This window comes from Diachasmimorpha longicaudata, chromosome 8 (genome assembly GCF_034640455.1).
Source record: "Diachasmimorpha longicaudata isolate KC_UGA_2023 chromosome 8, iyDiaLong2, whole genome shotgun sequence".
Taxonomy (NCBI): domain Eukaryota; kingdom Metazoa; phylum Arthropoda; class Insecta; order Hymenoptera; family Braconidae; genus Diachasmimorpha; species Diachasmimorpha longicaudata.
Genome location: NC_087232.1, coordinates 5,340,413 through 5,361,700, shown reverse-complemented (window position 1 = coordinate 5,361,700; position 21,288 = coordinate 5,340,413). Strand labels below are relative to the sequence as shown.

At 36.9% G+C, this 21,288-nt stretch overlaps 1 protein-coding gene across 2 annotated transcripts in view; it reads left to right on the top strand.

Annotated features, from left to right (window-relative positions):
- The first annotated feature begins 1 nt into the window (after window position 1).
- Window positions 2–21,288, top strand: part of LOC135165376 (epidermal growth factor receptor) — an 81,698-nt gene continuing 60,411 nt past the window's right edge. Inside the window, exon 1 of one of the 2 annotated variants that reach the window (XM_064126624.1) lies at window positions 2–397. In XM_064126624.1, the coding sequence (XP_063982694.1) occupies window positions 319–397 (79 nt within the window). In that variant the 5' untranslated portion in view covers window positions 2–318. The remainder of the gene's footprint in view (window positions 398–21,288) is intronic. The other variant, XM_064126623.1, reaches the window with a different exon arrangement.

Genomic DNA, 21,288 nt, shown 5'->3' with positions numbered 1-21,288 from the left:
AGTAGGTACGCGCGTGTGCGACGCACGCCATCGAGAAAAAAAAAACCCGGGAATTCTCCGCAATCCTCACGCAATCACAAACACTGGACAAATACACCATAACCAAACGAGTGATGGAGACTAAGAGTGTAAACATCAGATGAATTGATGAATAAATAATAAATAAGACACCTCACAGTTGAATAAAACAAAGTGAAACGTTAACGAGTGTTCAAGATAATTAAATTGTGGAATAAGTTCCTTGTGAATAGTGATATGCATTGTCTATTGTGGATATAGGTCTCTGGTGGAGACGAGATTGAAAAATAATCTGGAAAAATGGCGAGGGCTGCGGTGTTTTGGATTTTCGTGATTCTTCTGGAGTTCGGGGTGCATGCGGACGTGATTGAGGAGAGAGGTGAGTGTTTTCTTCTAATAGCGTTGCATGTGAAGTTGGCAATTATTTTGTGCGATTTCGATAGTGAACCTGATTTTGCTGGATTTTCGGGGGTTGGAGTGACCATTGGAAGTCACTGTTTTCTCAAAATTATTTTGTATAAATATGGTATGGTCAAAGCTAGGACTATTGTTGAAACCCATTTCGAAGTTGTTGATATCCATCGTTTACTGGAGATGGGGAACATTTGGGAATTTCGCGTCGGTCTGTTACTTCGTAAGGATATGGAGGGGTTTTTTACAGTTGGGTAGAGACCACAAAGGGTCAACAGGTCAGTTTCTGGATGGGGGTTGGTTTGTGGGCAATTGTAACTTCCACTGAACATTTCTTAAATTCTTGAACAGAAATTGTATTTATTACTTCGCCTGGGATGATACCATTGGTGTACTATTATATGATCAATTTTTTGTTATTATTATTGATCAATAATTTGACAAAATGGGGGCTGAATATGCTAAAATTATGAATTACGCGGTATTCAACTATTTCCTAATTTTATTAGGTTTTTATCTGTTGTTTTTCCTTCAAATATTTTTTTTATGTTAATTAAAAAATTGTTGAAGGTTGGAAGCTATTATCCTCTCATTCGAGTAATTCTTTTGAGGTGTCCTACCACAAATCGCGAATTTTTTCTATAGTAGCTCTACCAGGACAATGTTTTGAAAGATTGGACATTGCAAAAACCATCCAATACGATTACATTCGGAATTATAATTTTATGCTCAATTTAATTATCATTTCAGTTTTTCAATTTAAAATCACAAAAGATAATGCACATTCAGGGTAACTCAAATGACATTTTATGTAAAATGTCACGAGGCTAATGACATTTTATGCAAAATGTCATTTGAGTTATTTTATTTTGGGAATTAATTGTCAAATGGGGATCCAATGAAAGATCTGATATTCTACTACAAAAATAAACAAAATCATTCCTACAAAATAACAACTTGGATATCGTTAGAAGTCTACCAATCGTTTGAGCTTTTTAGTGCTTGAAAAATACCTCTAACGAGCTACTCGCAATCATCAGCTCCATCACTTTGATTATCTTGATCAACTGTATATCATTTCATATTCGTCACAGAATACTTGGAAGGTTGACTGATAAGTTTAGTCGCTCTTTCAAGATAAAGTTACGTTTTATTTGATTGGAACTACGTCTCCGGTTATTCTGATACCAGTTGAGAATGTTTGTTTTTTGAGATGTGACACTTATGCGTTTTTTCGAGAATTATAGCCAAATTTATGAATGGGATTGACTCAAAAAATTCCGATCCACCTCTGAGAACAAACAGGGCACTCACCCATCGTTTTAATTATTTTTTATTGTTTATGCAACGGAATCGCTTTCGAGGTGGGCTGTTTAGACCGAGTTTTGTGTTTGTAAACAATGTATTTTGGAGCACAACACATTGCTAATTAATTAATGCTCAATTTTCTCGGTTTCTTAATCAAAAAATTAACGGAATTTCGGGTTATTCAAATGGAGTTTCTCTGTTACTGTGTAACATGGGTTAAATATATCTTGTTAAGTGGTTAATTAGGGCTTTAATAAGATCAGCTCCTTGGAAGCCACGAGTGATAATTCAGAGCAGACTTGTCATATGCTCAGTTAGATTGAAGGAGTTTAAACTCACGATACAGTGAATTTTTTTTTACTGACAATTCTGTTCACTGTACAGTATCTTCACTCCATGTTTCTCTTGCACTGCCTCTAGCTGTATTTTATAACTCTTGCGCCATGTCAGGGGGTGAATTTAATTAAAATTCTTTCGCTGGGAGGGGGTAAAGGGAGGGGGAGCAAAAAATTTTGTTTCTTCTGTTCTGTTATGTTTCGTTGGAAATGGTTCATGAAGAAACATCTTTGTGTGCCTTTTCCCGGGCGGTTCTACTCCACCGAGGAAAGGCGTTGAGGAACGGTGGTCAGCGAAGCATAAAGTAAAAGACAGAATGTCTATAAAACTCGAGTATAAGAAACCATTGGACTGGGCTTTTTCATGGTGTTCGGTACGTGTTGGGAAGATGCGCATCTTATTTATCTTATTTTTTAGTTTTTCATGGGTTGTACAAGAAAATAAGGATTATTCTTGAATTTTCATGCCTTCAAAAAAACAATTGCATAGCAATTTCACAATTCAAATAACTTGACTTTTCTCCACGTTCTTAGCATCAATCCTTTCTCTTTATTGTCGTGAGGTAATTCAATTAAATAGGGGGATTAGTCCTATTGCTGAAAATTGAAAGAATTCCGAGTTCTGTGGCAGCACATGGAATTGTAGAAAATATGCAAATTTAATAGAAATGATTCGACACTTGTTAATGTCCTCCAGTTATTAATTTTTCTGGTGTTATGGACTGAAGAATAATAAAAAGTTAGTCTGTGGTATGCAAGATACGTCACAAGAAGTAAACCGTGGCCGATGAGCGAGGTGAATGCATGGTCTCTCGGCCGTGATTGCTTGTCGCTGTGGATAGCTCAATTGCTCATACAATTCTAAAGTGCATTGGTGATAAGTCACGACATCACCACTGTCTAATATCCTCAACCAAAAATTAATCAACATTATTCACAATGGAATAAAAATTTATTTCAATGATCTGAGGAATGATTAATGATGGTAATTGGGTTGCATTGGAAAAATGTTACCAGGAAATCATCTGAAATTGATGATTTGCGGGCCGTAAGATGCGTCATCTGTCGAGTATCGTCATCAGGAATGGTTCAAGTGGTGTTGACCCGACTGTGTCGTTACAATTTCCCATTGACGGTCAGCCTTGGATCGTTTCGTGGGAACTTCATTAGGAATTGATCGATCATCTTTAATTCTGAGTGAAAGAAAATTGTGGGAATCAATTAGGATCATTAGGTCCAATCAGTTTATTAGAGTGAACTAATAATTTTAACCAGAATCTGAGTCACAGGCGTAGAATAATTTGTGTATCTCAGGTTTCTTTTCATTTTTCATTTTCGAGATTCGTGAGATGACTTGGGTTTGGAATTCTTCGTGAAATTAACTCTGCAAATATGAAGAGAGATAAAGCCTACACTTAATTGCGATTAAAAGGCTCGACAATCTTAAATTCTACGGGTAAAACCTTTACTCAAATTTAGAAAAATTATTCAAAGTAAAATTCGTGATTTCAAGCTCGAAAATAAAGTTTTCGTACGGTCATGAGGGAGTTTCTATTGGAGATTTGGTGAAGGCTCGGATTCATCAGCATGAAGGGGGATAAGACATTCACTTAATTGGGTTTAAAGGGCCCGCAGTCCCAAATTCAAAGAACAGAACGTATATTAAAAGTGATGAAATTAGTCTTCAAATTACAGTTCATGAATCTTAGTTTAAAACATTAATTTGGCTCCGATGATGAATTGCTTAATTAAAAGATTTATAGAGCCAAGGATAACCGGCATGTAGATCCCTGTCCATCTGATCAAACTCTTGGGAATATCATCGTTTCCGTGAATCAGGGTTTTAACACAAATTTGACTTCACAGACATGAACAGACATAAAGCCTTCAGGTAAAGATGTTTTAGAGTGTCGAGTGCCTCACATTTAAAATAGCAATCGTTAGAAAAATCTAGAAAAGTGATTCTTCAAATCCTCAAAATGAAGTTCATTTCTGGCTTAATATATTAATAGTTTTATGAATGTGAATAGCTTAATTAAAAGACCCAACGAAGTGAAGCGAAATCCCACATAGGCTCCTGTGCTCCAAGAACTTCTGGGAATATCACGGTTCCCATCAAACCAGAACTTTCCGAATAAAATCTCAATCTCATTCATTTTGTTATTTCGGTGATTGATGAGACAACGTGGATTAGGAATTTTGGACAGACTGAGTTTCAGAATTAGAAAGGAAGATAATACTTTCACTTAATTGTTTCGATGGTACCACAGTCCCAAATTCAATGAACAAAATATTTATTAAAACTTGGAAAATCAATTCATCAAATTGAACTTGATGATTTTGGACTTGAAAAAATATAATTTGATGCTGATGATGAGTTGCTTAATTAAAAGACCCACCGAGCCGAAGCTAAACCGCACACAGGACCCTGTGCTCCGAAACAAACTCCTGGGAACATGGCTGTTCCCACCAATTAGCCTAGAAAACCCAGAAGAAAATTCTGGTAAAAAATTGAACCCAGTAAAAAACCGTGAATCGATGGGTATTTGGAATTTGTGAAATGTGGCAACACCGGAGCTTCATCTTGGGTTCTTCTGCTCCATCTCCTTTCAGAAGGAGGTTCCCTACCGAGAGACGGCTCAGGGGATGCTCCATTCATTCTTACTGACCATGCACTTTACCTGTTCATTCTTGACTCTCGGGAGAAAAAAAAAAATTATTTCTGCATTCACAAGCGACGAAAAATTATTTTCCCAGTGGAGTTTTTCATCTCCCGTTCATCAGGAAAGTCCAAGAATTTCATAATAGTGCGATAATTCTTCTGCAATTTTTTCATCAATACTAATGAGAACGATCATTAGTACCTGACCATCCGTTTCCGTCCGGTAATTTATTAAAAAAAAAATTCCAAAACCAGTTTTCTGATTATTCCCAACGGAGACGGAGAGAGGAAGTCCGTTCGACTTTGAGGAGTTCTCGAATAAATGACATATTTCATTCATTGGGGAATTTATACAGATTAAATTGTACTGAGGGCCCGATAAAACGGAAGTTTGACACACGGTGAGATGTATGAGAGTATCGCGGTGTGTTTTTAGGAGACCGAAGTTCAAAGCCCCGGTGTCCGTAACCCTGCTTTTATGAATGCCGATCTCAAAAGATTCGTTGAACGGATGTTTCTCGTCTGGAATTGGTTTTTATCGTTCATTGACACTGTTAATCTTACGATGATATTCAACATCATGTTCGAGAATTTTTTTTTACATCGTTGATGCTCAAGAAATCATTGCATTAATACCCGAAAAATGGGCCGATTTTTCAAAGAATTCCTCATGAAGACCGAGTAATTTGTTAATTTTTTTGAGGGACAGAATGCTGGAATTTTTTAATTCTCATTTTTTGAAATTTTTGAGAGGAAATTGAAGAATTTTCTTCTGACAATACTCATAAACTCGTCTGGCATCCAATATTACACAGTGACCTAACACTGTCTAACAATCGTATATGTTTTCTCGGGTGCGAAGTGAGCACAAGTGCGAGACGTTGAAGTTTAATTGAGGTTGATGAGGGGGGCGCGCGTATTGGCTCGGAATTCAATGCCGAGATGATGTTTCACACTCTCATCTCAGGAATTGTTTTGTCTTGAGGCATCTGGGGAAATCGACGTGGCTTTCGTGTAATTGCATCGCAATGATATAGCAGAAGAAATAACGTAACGGTTTGACATGAATTCATTCTCAGGTGTGCCACCTCTCATTCCGGCAGATCAAAAATTTTGATCCCATTTGGATTAATCGGAATACACCCAAAATTATGGATTTTCCGGGTTACGGTGACCCCGTCTAATTCCAAAAGTCCAGGACTACAATTATTCGGCCCTCTCCGTGCGTTTATGTATTCATTTTTATTACTTCCTCTTTCCCCAAATGCAGCCGTTGTCCAGCTGCATCTGCCTCCAGATACTTGTCCATGCGACAAGTTGATTATCAGATTATCCCCTAGAAAATCATTTTTCCCTCAGTTTTTCGTTACCAAATAATTTCAACAGCCTTCAACAGACCACTGAATTGAAATTACCTCGTTATTCAGATCTATACTTCATGAGAAGATGACGAACATCATATTTACAACAGCAAGACCATCCTCGGAGGTTTGAACCTCCCAACTTCTGGAGTTCCTCCTCCTGACATTCCTCCATCCTCACTTCTCGTACACTTTTACCCCCCCGGAGTACATGCCCTATTCCATTCAGGGATAATAACCGTGCAGTTTCCCAGCGCGTCTTCAATGGACGAAGATTGCATGCTACGAGAGAGACCTTCGAGTCCTTCTTCCCCTGTGTCCCTCTACCACCTCTTCATTCCCTCATTCGAGGTTCTATCCTACATTTACTTTTTTTTTTTCATCCAGTACCAAGTATCTGCATCTCTCTCCATCACCAAATCCATCGTAATTCAGGTCTCTCTCTCTCCCTCTCTCTGTCCTTCTCTGTCTTTCTCTCTTGAGTGAACGTGTCTGCCACTCTTGAGAACCTGAAAACCACGTCCCACGAAGGGTACGTGGTACCAGGAGTCCACTTTTATTTATTTCGTTCCCTTCTTTCATTATGCCTTTTTTTTACCTCTTTCTTACCTCAAGGATTCGCATGGCCTTTCATGCATCTTCGCCTGTCGTTGTGTCATGCAACACGCGATTATGAGGTAGGATCCAAGGGGAGGAAGTTTTTTCAACGGATAAATTAAAACTGGATTGAAGGTTGAAATTAGTGAGGAAGACGCTGGTTATTCTGGGGGGAAAAAAATATTATTATTGGAGTGACAGGTGAGGAAAATCACTTCATTTAACATTTTTTAGTGTCTGGATGTTGTGCAACTGTTTTGATGATGAAAATTACTTGGTTGATGATTTTTGGATTCAATCGTTATTGTCGAGAGACGTTGATGGAGACCGAGTAATTGCTTCTTCTGTTATTCAACTGTTTTCTTCCTGGTGGAGAGATAAAAATTTTAATAATGGAAAATTTAAGTTGTGATTATGGGGAGAGAGGTCGTAAATCTCTAGTGACATGATAATAAAACATTCACTTGGGAGAATTCACCAAAATCATTAGGAGTGAAGGCACCTTTTTTTTTTATTTTAACGGGTTTCGGTAATTTTACTGAAAAAAACTTCCGCTATGTCTTTCGTGCATCTGAGACCGTTAGTGGGTTGAGCAACAGATGATCAACAAATTGAATGAGAAGAAATTGAGGGGAAGAGAAGTTCGTGAATGGACGTTTATTTATTGAGGAATATGCTTTCTCTCAGGATATTGTTGTCAGAATATAATAGCTCTATGTATATGGGGAGAAATTACGAATTTATCGTCAGGCATTTCACACCATAATTTGATAATACTTCATATTCTATACGTTAATTATTATTAATTTATAAATATTCACTGAAGAAGACGTTTAAAACCTATCGCGGGGTTCAACAAAAATATTTTACAAAAGTGCTCCATCGATTAATTGACAAAGAAGCACTACCTGGAAATGATATTTCCCAACTTTCTGAATGTTAATTAACATATTTAACATGAAACATTCACAACCTGAATGTGAACAATCACAACAATTCCATTTACAAGTAAAAATAGTGTATTATCCTGTTGTTCTTCGTGAAGAAAGCAAAAACGATCTTCCTGCACTCCATAAGCAATACACCTCAAAGACACTTTTAATTATTTTTCCATATAAAAATTCCTCAATCCACATAACTCTTTCATTCCCTGAAGAGACAACGAGAACGGAAGTACCTGGACGATTATTATCAAGCTAGTCTATACCCTGGCGCATCGTCATCTAAAAATGGCTCGAGAATATCTGGAAACGGTGGCACATCCGTTGCCCTGTCAGTGTCAACCCAGTAAAACATGTAAACCTCTTTGTCTTAAACATGCGGTATTACAAGGAGCATTGAGAGTGGATAAAGACAGGTAGAGAGAGCAAGATATCTTGGCTTCATGGCTTTACCAAACATGGATGACCGGTCTACCGAGAAAAGCAGCCCAGATATGTCTCCAGAGAGACACGAAGCCTGCTAACATCCAAAGCTGGTTGCACCACGAATGCTGGGAAATTCAAGGAGGCTGAGACGTATCGTTTGTGTTCATACTACTGGGGTGAATGTCCAGGGGACTGGACGAACAAGTGAACTCAAACATCTACACTCGAGACTATTTCACTACAGGATCTTAACATGCCCATATTCCACTAGTGCTGGAGAAGATTGATCTTGGATCATTCTTTTACATTTGTGTTGAGGCTTTTTTTTTCTGTAGTTTTTTTTTTCTTCTTTTTCTCACTGAGAGTTTCGTCATCAGTGACCCATGAATGGCAACAATGGTGGATGGAAAAATCCGTGTTTGGATCTGTTCGGGGACAATGGAGAACCTTTCCAGATTTTTGATGAAATGAAAATGGACTTTCACACGGGGAACTAATTGAAAATTTCTACAGCTGAGGAATGCACTGAGGAAAAAAATGATTTTTGTCAAGAATGGGGAATTTTTTATATGCTTTTGACAGCAGTAGCAGAAGAATATATCTGGCTTGGAACATATGTTGAAGACAGACATTCAAGCGCTCTCAGGTGAACTAAATCAAAGTCCAGGAATGAGAATTATGTTGAACTGGAAGATTATTATTCAACTCATGACCTGGAGAAAGGATTTAAGAGAGATTATTAACATTTGGAAACACTTAATTATTTCACCAATGAAAATTGATGGAATATAATAATTAGATCGTTTAAAAAATATTTTCTTCTGTCGAAAATATGAATCGTTGAAATAATTTTGCTTCTTCGTGTGCTTACCTCCAGAAGTTCCCTAAATTTCCTGTCATCACATCGTTAAAATCATCTTTGATGATGATGACACAATATTGTATCATCAAATGAGTGATTTTGGTGCCTGTCGTCTGTTCCTATACGACCACCCATCTTGTTTCTTTTCCTCGGGCATTGGTACGTTAACCAACATGCGAACGTCCAGAGAGGGACGAGAGAGGTTTGCTGAGGGATATAACGTTACACGTTACCTCGGTTTTTTCACTTCTTTTATACGTGTATGGGAACCCAAGATGGGAACAGCGAAGAGTCCCACGAATAGACTGTCTCCACTGAACACCCGGGTTGATCTGATTGGTGGTGGAATGTAAATAAAGGGGTTCTGCCAGTCCTCAACGAGAATTAAATTATGAAATTGGCAAAAAGTGATTTTGGGTCCTTTGGAGTTGTAAAAAGGGGCCATGTGGCTACAAGCTGTTTCATACTACAGTTTTTTTGTGGGTTTCACACTTTTTTTTTTATTTTACGAGAGATGAAGTGATTCTTCATGTCAACAATTTTTTATGACGAGGGACTCATCAATCTTTTTTGACTATTGATTTTTTCATCGAATTAATAGTTTGAAGAATCAGCCTGACATGTATTGTTGACGATGGCTGTCAAATCATTTCCGGAGTTTCTCATTTCTTCAAATTGTCTCGAGCAGTTGATTTTATTTTTAAAAATTACCCATCAAATTCGACTTAATGTGATGATCACAAGGTGGATCAGATGGTGGGTCAAGTACCTTGAGTAACATTAATACTATTGACTGTTTTTTAAATGGACGACGAAGTGATTCATCATGTCAACCATTTTTTTCATATCTGATTCGGAATTTTGAGAATATCTTGCAAATAGAGCTCATCAGTCTCTGGCATCTACTGATCGATCGATTTTTCTATCAAATAAGAAGACTGAAAATTCCGTCTGGACCTCCATATTGTTGACGAGACAACAGACAGGTGGAATGTCGATGAATAGTACCCGAAATGCTTTCTACTGGTGCAATACAGGGGTCGCATTGTGTACGAAAATTGAACAATGATCTGAAACCTCGGGGAGCAGGCACATTCGTGCACGTGAATGCCATTGCTCAGGCACTGGAGAGTGATCTTTTTCAGTTGTGAAGATACCAATGGTACTTAAGGTGAAGACTGAATTTTTGATTGAATTATCAAGAGTGAAATTTTAGTCTTACGTCTTGTGTATTACGGAATTTAAGATGAGCGTTTTGTCTTCGCAATAACAGGGCGTGTTACCCTATATCTCAATGCCGGAGATATTTGAGATGACGGGTAGTACCTCCGTAAGAGCAACTTGGGATTATTTTACATAATTTCTTGAGACAACATAATTTAAAATTCAATTTTAAACCTTGAAATGATAATCTTCGCTGGGAAATTCTCTGAAATTGAAAACGAACTCGATAATTAAACGAAATTGGATGGAAAATAGTGGATGGGGATCCCTTCTGCCCTCACATCTGTTTTGCGAACCGGTGGGGCACAATGGGTGATTTGAAGAAAGGGAGGAAGAATTTTTATGCTTTGAAAAAATAAATTTTAAAAATTTTGAAGCTGTTAATTCGTGGAATTTGCCTTTTCCTTTGGTGAATGCACCGCGAGACCTTCGAAATTGCAGGTCATAGAGGCCCTTGAGACTAGTCAAAAGGGAATAAACACCGTTATATCTGTAAATATTGATTCAGGCTTGAAGCACTCGAAGGAATTCTCCAAGATAAACAATGAAATATCCCTTTCATGTTTCCTATTATCACAAGATAATAAAAATCTAATGAAAATTACTAATAATAACTGTCTGGATTATCAAGTTATTTGTATTAACTTCATGAAGGTTGAATAATTATTATTCAAGACAAACGAACGATGTAATAAATCGAGTTGTCTCGTTCCCTTTTAAATTACTTCAAATGTGCGCCGGTTTTTCAATTCATTATGAAATACCCATGAGACTTTATTTTGCTCCATTCATGTCCACATGGTTGGGTAATTAAAAAATCATCATTTCCCACGCGGTACCTCTACCCACTGAACTCCCATTGAAATCAATACCACGAGATTCAATTCGAATGGGTTTACATCCCCGATAAATCAACATTGCGTCACATTTGAACTATCGAAATTAAAATTAATGCCTAAAGAATCGCAAAAAAAATTGGAAATACCGGACAAAACCTTCCGTCAATCTAAATTATCAACACCCACTCGGAATAATTGCAAAATAACTCATAAAAATTCTGTGAGATGAAACGATAAACATTAAGTCACACTTCGGCAATTTAAACAAAAACTAGAACCTAAATAATCGAAATCCATCCGAAACAATTCATAAAAATTCTGTAAAATGAGAACTTGGGCAATGGAGATAAAAAATAATACTTCAAAATTCTAATAGAATCACTGAAACTTCGGTAAACTTCCCTCACCCGGAATAATCGTAAAATAATCGTAAATCGAACTCTAAAAATTTTTTGAAATGAGAGACTCGAAATAATATCCATTAAGTCACACTTAAATAATCTGAACAAAAAGTAATGCCTGTAGATTCTAATGAAATTGATAAAAGAGTGAAAACCCTCCGTCAACCGAAACAATCAAAGCCCACACGGAATAATCATAAAACAACTCATAAAAATTCTGTAAAATGAGAACCATGAAATAATAAACACTGAGAATAAATACCACAGCAGCCGGAGCTCGTACTTCAGTCTTGAAAGATTATTGTTACTCCACGGGTTTCAGAATTAGTTCTGCTCGCCATTCGCATGAATCCTCCGGGTGAAGATCTCCCTCGAAGATGATTTTTTTATTTCGATTCTCAAGGTGGAAAAATAAAGGGAGTGAAAAAAATATGAAAAAATGCCAGGTGCACATTGAGTATCCCATACGGTCCTGGTGAATATCTAATGTACAGTTTCTGGAGAAACCCGGAAGCTGGTGCTCTCCTCGCCAAGGACCTGCCCTTCCTCCCTTTCTTCCGTTCACATGCAGCCACCACCAGCTGCCTCCTCTCCTCAGTGTTTTAGGAAAATTCATATTGACATCGGAGACTATGACCTGAGAAAGGAGCAAATGGGCAAAAAAATATGAACAGTTGGCTTCCGTTTTGACCTAATAAATTTCAAAAGGGCAGTTGGTCTTCAAGAAAATTCCCACATTTTCTCATTTTTAATTCTGATTCGAAACTAATTCGATTGATTGATGGTTTTGGGGGTGAGAATGTCTGTTAGAAGATTTTTGCGGCTTTAATTAAGGCGATAGGATTATTTTGGCAAATCATTAGTTACTTAACCAAGTGTGTAATTGTTCTATTATTGCATACAATATTTTTTCTAATAAATTAGCCATCAAATGGTTCTACACACCATCTGAAAATATCAGCTGTCATTCGCTGTTGATTTCGATTTATTGCGTCCAAAGAGATTTGTTTATTACGCATTTTATTAAATTCGCAGTTTAATTAAATGTGTCAAGACAACACTAACAATTTCATTGGAATATTCAGGGGAATTTCAATTACTTCACAAAAAAAATTGAATTTTTAATAAAATTCTGGAAATTTAGGAAATTTAAAAATTATTGTGGCTTTTGCTGGAACGTGGACGATATTAAATAATTTTTATGCAGGAAAAAATAGAAAATTCACTCCACATCAGTGTTTTGTGGGAAAAGGAACCTCTCGGCGTGGGACAAACTCTGCTCTCGATACATCCTATCGATACACGCATTGTCCTCACACCACTTCTCTTTATATCGATATATATATATTTTTTTATTTCTGCTGAAGGAAGAGTCGAATACTTTACCTGAGTCGGCAGCATCCCACGCTTTGCCGTGATGAGCAGGTGTTGAGGGATCTTTCGAACGTGGGTCGATTCCATTTTTGTGCTTCACCCATCAGTCGCTACCTATCTCTCTTCTACCTATTAAATCAAACAGTTCTCACTCGTTTGGGTCAGGTCAGGATGTCTGCTGCTCTCCCCACTGGAGATCGGGGGAAACTGATCTTCCGACTTTCGGTTATTATTGAAGTGAGATTGGGATTGGGATAGACTATCGTAAATTAATCGTAATTAATCGTGGGGTTGATGATGGGGATTAACTTATTATCCTGCATCACAGGGTAATTTAATAAGCTTCGGCAGGTGGTTATGAGCTAATTCGATTAATCCGCGATATCTTCTCACTTCGTGGTACCATTTAGATGAACCGGTGGTGAGGTTAACGATAATAAAAGTGTCTTGAAGGGGATGAAAAATGATTACCCTGCGAGGGAGGTACATATTTTTTCCTTTTTATTTACTGAGGGTCCTTGAAAATGAGAAAATAATTGACGTACTCTTTAACAAAAATATGTTAATGAGATACGAATAATCACTAATGAAATAACAGGAATTTTCACTAATTTATCCGGAGGTTTTCTTTATTTTTCCAAATTTTTACGGAATATTGGAACCGAAAATTGTGCTGTCTAGCAATTCCACATTGAAATTTTCCCAATGTTTAAAAATGATTATTTATCCTTCTCATTACGTGAGAATTAAACCTTCATGATAGTGCACGAGCTACTTCACACCTTCAGTGCGCCCACGTGTGAAGGAGAATTCGTTTCGCTGGGGTGATAAGACCCGATAGAAACCTCAGTGGGCGTAAACCTCACTACACAACACTACAACCACATGATGATGTTGAATAACAAAACGTGAACCTTCGCCACCTCGGCTTTCTCCTTTGTTCTTGAGAACGTTCTTGTTTACCCAAAGCAATCGGGCCCATTTTTCCCCCTTGAGTTCTAAGGGAATGAAAATAGAGTACTTGGGTGATGTATATTTGCAGTTGTTTCACGCTACGTCAAGCAGGACCATGTAATTAACATGATTATAGTTGGAGTATCACTTACTAAGATTTTTCCAATTCGCCAAAAAAAAAAAAAAAAAAATTGAATTTGAAATAGCCAAAGAAATCCTTGGAATATCAAGGCTCCACTGGGTAAGGAAAAATTAATTAATCGAAATCTCAGTTGGAAAATCGCGTCTGGAAATTATTCACTTCCTATGAGAATTGTAATTAGTTTACCAGTTGCACGTGAATTCACCTGTCACAATAGTAGATTCCTATCATTTTCAATTAGAGATTGCAAGTTCTTTCTCAAATGAAATGAAATGAAATTATTGTTAATTATTGAAATTTTAGTGTACTTATTAAATGACATGAAAGTACCGAATAATTATTTTCGTAAACTAAAACTATTTCAATTCTCTTAGTCATTTGAAGAATACTTTGATAACAAATAAATAAACTATTAATAATTATCGCCTTTTGCTCGGTCAATAGTCTTCGCACTATTTTTCTTTCGTGGCAGCAATAAATTATTGTTATCGTATAAATATCCGCTCATTTCAAGTAAAAACAAAATCAATTGAAAGAAAACGGTTTGACTACATTTGCAAATTTCTAAATTTGAAAAAAAAGAATTATTTGGTACCATTTTAATGGACTTATTCATTTTATTTTCAATAAAGTGGATTTAGTTTAAATAAAAGATTTTTCTGGCGTGTTGTCCAGACAAGAAAAATCTGAATAAATTCCGTTCGAAGAATACGGAAGACATTTTCATCACAATTGATTTTTCATTCACGAGTTGTCGTCTGACATGTTCAACAAAATATTACATTGTTCGTTGGTGCGTGCTTACAATTTTTGAGTTTCTCGGTGGGAAGCGCGCCAACATTTTTCCCGTGAATGCACCGTACATCCAAGGTGCCTGGGAGGTCGGACCAAGTGCGCAAAAGAACTAGAGAGCGAGAGAATTACAACACAGGAATAATAAAAAAAAAGTCGTACAAAAGAGACTGAAAGAAATAAAGGACATAAAAAATTAAGTGACGATCTCATTCCATCTCGATTGTCATAGTGTGTGACTTTTCACGGCTCTCCAGACTACTTGTCTTTATTTTTGCCGTCTACGTCGTTAGTTTTTTTCTGAAGACACATGTTGAGCCCCATATGCTCGATTAGTTGAATTCCCACGAGTTGCAGAATTGAAAAATCGGAGGAAATTCAGAATGATTTATAGTGAGGTATTAATTTCCTGGTGAAATAGTATTATCTTGACATTAATACCCACGCACTTGGATCATGTGTCTCATGAGACGAAAGAGATTTATATTAATAATTTCTACACAGACAAATATCACAGATAGTCAAAATTATCTGATGTTAAACACGCTATTGTTGATTCGTTGGGATGAAAAAATTCTTTGAAATGATCTTTCATCATTTTATCACTTGAGAGCTATTAACATCTCCAATTTCTCATCCGGATAATTCAATGCCGACAAATGTTCCCATCGTCTAAGCACTAATCCCCCTCTGGGTGATGACAAGAATTACAATTTCCAAGTAGAAAATACATTCATCACTCCCCCAGCTTCGGATGGAAGAAGCAAAGTCCCGAAAATAGAATACAATTGATTATGAATTTCTCGAGTGGCTCGTTAATCACTTGGGTGATTGTTTTTATTAGTCAAAGAGATTAATTCCACGTACACGTCACACATAGTCTGACGTCACATCCATACTGAACGAGAATACTGTACAAATAATTAAGTGATAAAGACCTCAGAATGTGGTTTCTAAGATTGTATGAGTGGTGCATTAATTATATGGGGCAATATCACTGAACATTAATTGGAAGTGAAACTGCTGCTGATTTTTCAGGAAGTGATTCATTCATTATCTGGTGTGGAGTTTGCTACTTTAATGTGAATCATTTTATTGAAAGATTCCTATTCATTTTATTCCAGAAAAAGCAAAGGAATTGCAAAATATTCTTGGGGTTGATTAAGGATGTCCTAGTACTTCGGTTATTACTTCACCAGTAAAATGAATTGAGCACCAGTTGACCATAGATTACCGGATATTTTATAACAGTTCTGTTTTTTATATTTCGTGATCGTCAATTTTAATATTGGAAGGGTAGAAAACGCTTTACAAAAAAATGTTGCAGTGGAAAACGTTAAAACTCTCCGAATAACATAATTGAAATGAATATTCCGAATTTTTTCAAAATTTCACTCACACAATTTGATTGAAAAATTTGATGATTGAAATTGGTTGGATCTATAGTAGGCTAATTTTTTTTTAACTGAAAATCTTTAAAGTATTTAAAAAAATACTCTCTTGGGGAATATTTTTTCACTAGCAGTGCAACGGTCACTAATTCAATAACAAGTAGCCATAAAGAATTTAATGTTCTCCTTAATTAAGAAAAGCGGCTTAACGAGCGTGCCGAATTTCACAAGTGGATCCAAGCAACTTCAACATCTCGTCAGATGGATGCACCATGTGCACAATTGCATGAAAGTTCAACACCATCCTGAGAACGTCGAGTATCCACTAAACTATTTTTCCTGTCCTCAGTTGGTTTCAGTCAATGGGATTGAATGAAAAGCCTTGAGGGAGTTTGAAATATTCTCATAAAAAATGAATGGATTATTATGAAAGAGGATTCGCACGGATTATGTGATATCCTTGGAGATTCTCATTTGTGTATCATCAGATTTTATTTCACTGAAAATTCCTTGGTGTTGGGTTAATCGACGGTTGATAAGACATTATCGCCAACTGTTTCAAGAGTACGAGTTTGATAAGATTTGTGAGACATTCGAAGAAGTTTACCTGATTCCCCAGGTCAGAAGAAAATGTGATAGGAGAAATTGGGGGATAGCACAATTTATTGAATATTCGATACCTCTAGAACATAAATTTTTACATTTTCCCTGAAATAAATTTATGTTCAGCCCAATTGGATCATTCGGGACAACAAAGATAATCGAATTGACTATTGTTTATATCAGAATCAAGTATATGGACAAGGTAAACAGTACTTACATGAAGAGTAATATATTTCAATCGAGTATATCATATATTCGAATCAATACCAATATTTTGTCGAGTAATAAAATATGCTCAATTCAAATATTAATTTTCATATTTCGTTGTGAAACGTTCAGAAAAATTTATTGAAATTTCTGAACGAGTTGACTCAATTTATCTCGCTTCAACATTTCGTTATCTCCTTAGCTGAAGGCCAGGTAGATAACCCCCTCAAACGTAGCAATTATAACACAAGATGATGAAAGAAGTTTTCACGTATTCCTTTCACGCAATCCCCAGCATCAACCGCCACGTTCTTTCCCCGAAATCCTTTCACCGTGGCATCAAAGTCTCCACTTCTTTCAGACTTTCCCACTTTTTTTTATCCTTTCCCAGCATTTTTATTCCAACAGAAAAGAGCCAGAATATCCCACCCACTCATCGATAATCCAAACACGTGTTGAACGCATCGAGTGTCTGTAAACAAGTGCTATAGGAATCTGCAGGTCATGACTAGAGGAATTTTGTCGAACAAAATGAATGTTCAACTATTTTCCTGAACGATAGAAAGGTCAAAGGATGCAGTATCTTTGGTTAGGGGGTGGAGACTGACTCCTGGCGATTTTCTGTGCCAGCTCCATGTGCATTGGCCGAAGTGAAAGTCTTATTCTCTTGTGGTATGAATATACTCATCATCATTCCGAATGCATCTGTCTGATTCTTCTAGACTCGAGAACTTGCAGGAAATAAATATTCCGCGAGTTATTGGAATTTATAGACTATTGGCTGGTAGAATTGATTTTATAAGCAGTCGATACTCCTCAGCTTTCGAATTTTATTTTTATAAATACCGAGAGCATTTCGTACAATAGTATAAGATATTAGTATAGTTTGATACAAATAAATAATTTATTGTCTTAACCGCTCTGATCCAAAAAAGACTTCTAACGTTCGAATTGAAAGACTTAATTGTTTGCTATAGAATATTTTTCCGTAGAAATAATAATTTTTTTAAGACTAGAGAATTCTTCCCATAAATTGTGACAAGCCACGTTGTAACGAACCTGTATACTCCGTGATTTTTTAATTGCCACTTATGCGACAATACTTGGTTAGTGATCTCACGTGTTCCGGAGCACAACAAAATTTGTCCCAACCTCATCTAGACTCTTATCATCACGAATCATCTCGAAGTGTCCACCAAGATATCAGATTAGTTCTGCTAAGTACCCTTGAAACAACTTCTTCGTAACAATTACGTTTACGTTTGGGTAAAAATATCTCAAAAAATTGTCTCCTCAATTATTTTTAATTTTCATTTATTTCAATTCACGTTCCTTCGTTAAATTGTTGCTCTCGTGCAGTAAATGAGTGTTGTTAACAACAGGAAACGTTGCGGATTTGAGACGAAAAAAATATTCTGTTAAAATATAAAATCAATCATTAATACGATATGAAATGTGTTAAAGTCTGCTGCAAGTACTTACGTAACAATATCCTTTCTTGCGATACCATTCCGTGTATTATCAGCAGTTGATGTTAAATGTGCAACAATTTCTCCAGTGTATTCGCACCTCCACCACTCTCTCTCTCTCTCTCTCTCTTCAGGCCAAGTTTCCTGCAACTGAGAAACGGAAGCCTTTTCTTGAGTGCACGCAAGCACTTCATCTCGTTGGCATTGAAATGAGTTTCTCCAGAGTCAATATTTTCGTCTCAGAAATTCTCAAGGACCTGTCGATCACAAAGTGAAACAAAAAACTGTGAAACTGCGCTTGAATTTCATATAGTTCAGCTATTTTCTCAAATAAACTCGCAAATATTTACTTTACGCATGATTTTCACTTCAAGAATTAATCTAGATGTTGATCAATGATAATCGATCGACTGATTTGCAAACAATCCAAAGCAAAATTATTTTACATCTAAAATTATTTAAATTATCTAGAACTAAAATTTGAACGATTGCAATGCCCCATTCAGAAGCAAAAATCATAGTTCAAATAATTTTCCCAGTCCTCGATCCTTTCTTTTACCTCCGCGGCGAACATGAAAGCCCGGAGGTACTGAAAAAAACTGCCGACAAAGAAATCTCCAGGTCAGTTCAATATATTTGACATGCGTTTAATGTAATACTATATTTTACTCATGGACACACCATGCGTGATTCCTCATCTTCCAATCAGACTGGAGATGAGGAGTTAAACCTGAGGAGCATGAGGACTTGTCTGGTATGAAATGTTTAAGAGTGAATTGCGTGTGAGTTCGCACAGTTGGATATCAGGGTATCCACGATACGGTAATTTAAGCCAGATGCCGGGTATAAAGCAGGACTTTATGTGCCGACGAATGTTGGTACGAAATATACCGAAGACTAAATAAAAAAGAAACTCTCAGTGACGAATAACATTCATTTCACATGAGAAATTCTGGTTAAAAAGTGGACATATAGAAATATCGAGTAACCACTCAGCAAATTCCATGTAAAACTTGAAATTAAATCGGCAAAAAAAATTTATTATTCAACGATGTCAGCGATTTTTTCCTCTTTCAAGAAATAATACGTCATCTTGGTATTGCGCGACAATTAAATTGACATTGTGATGCTACAACACATGCTCAGGTTATTTGAAAAATAGTCACATTGTTAATTACCACAAAGTGTCGAGTTGATCGATCCCGAGTGTTGGAGTTCTTTTCCCGGGGGGCAATGATGATGAAAATACTTCATAAGCCATTAAAACGAATGTTAATTTTCTTGGACTCAATGCCCACGGTTAATAAACATTTTTCATATAATTGATGTTCAAAGCCTCGACCCCCTTCTGGAAATAATTGTCATGATCAATCTCCTGAATTCTCAATCTTCATCATCCTTCATTTTTACAAAGTGAAATTTATTCTTGAAGAGTTCGTTTTACTTTCGTGCAAACGTCTCGGCTCGAGGACTCAACCGAGGTCACCAACAATCATATCCCTTGACACTAGTGACAAACAAGCAATAAAATTGACCGTCTGAAGATGTCCATTGTCAACGAAAAATAAGGAAATAAATGTCTGATGTATGAGTTCTTGAGAATGATAAGTTGTCAGGTCAGGTAATACTGACACTGTAGCCATCACTATCATATTACTCCATGTGCCTGTGAATAGTCCATTGTTTTTAATCCCACCGAGTGGACGGAAATCTTATCCCAGCTTCCGATCTCCAACGATCTCATCCTTTTGTCTCTCCCCTGATCATCCAAGTGTTGTGAAGCCAACGTAGGAACTTGAAAAAAAAAGGGGAAGAAGCGTCCTACTTCCTCCGGATCCTCGATTCATCTCGTCGGAAAAACCTGATATCCCATACCCTCATTCAAATTGTCTCCCCCAGTATCAGGTACTCCATACCTTGAGATTCATCAATTGATGATTGAAGAAAAACATCAGCACGCCCACTTGGGATGTTGGAACCTGCTGTACAATAGGCAGATGTTGGATGTACCCAGGGAAGTTCATCGGTGAGAAAGCGACTTTGTGGAGGTTTTTCCTCTCTCACTCTGAATACATTTACCAGTCTGGCCACCTTAGGAGAGTAGATTCTAAACGTGAGAAGACAGCTAACGCTGACAGCAGTAGCTGAATCACTAAATTCGAAAATCTCACGGTTAACACAGTGATATTTCATGTGAATGGTGTTCCTGGTGACCTTGTAATTCATGATGATGTTGGATTATGACAATGGCTGGAACGGGTCACAAGTCAGGAAACAAAACGGTAAATGTTGATAAACTGCCGGATTGTTGGAGTCTCTGGCCCCGAGGGATATCCCCCGTTGGACTTATCTTATCCCCCAGTTCGCCTCCTAAGCAGTCGGTATACAACAATGAGGTCGCCATTTTTCTTCTCTTTTTTTTTTTCCTTCTCTTGGAATTTCGCATGGTCTGGACGTACAGCGTCGTTTGGGTGCTACCTTCCTTCTTACTCGTGTGCTCTCATCCGTGACGCCCTACCTTCACGTACACAACGTCATACGCGTACCACTGCATGATAGTTCATTGGAATATTATAATATCGTATTGTGTTCTTATTACCTGTCAATTTGACGGGCAATCGTTCGAATCATTGACGATACATTATTGCCAATGGGTTGACACAAGGAACTGGACTGACCATAAGGGACTTTAGCAATCAAATTTTTGATCTGTACCAGACATTTTGAAGATCCTAATTTTAAATTAATTTCAGAAAGACGATGATATCGATAAAAATGATGTGGTCAATTTCTCATTCGATTAGAGCTCCATTATTACATTATATCGTCCTTAGTACACCAGGATTGTTGATGATTTTTGGAAAAAACACCTCAATGATTCTCTTTTCCAAAAAAACCCAGGCAGTCATGAAAATTGTATTTTTTTTAATTGAATTAATTTATCGCTTGTTGTTGGGAAAGTCGAAAACTA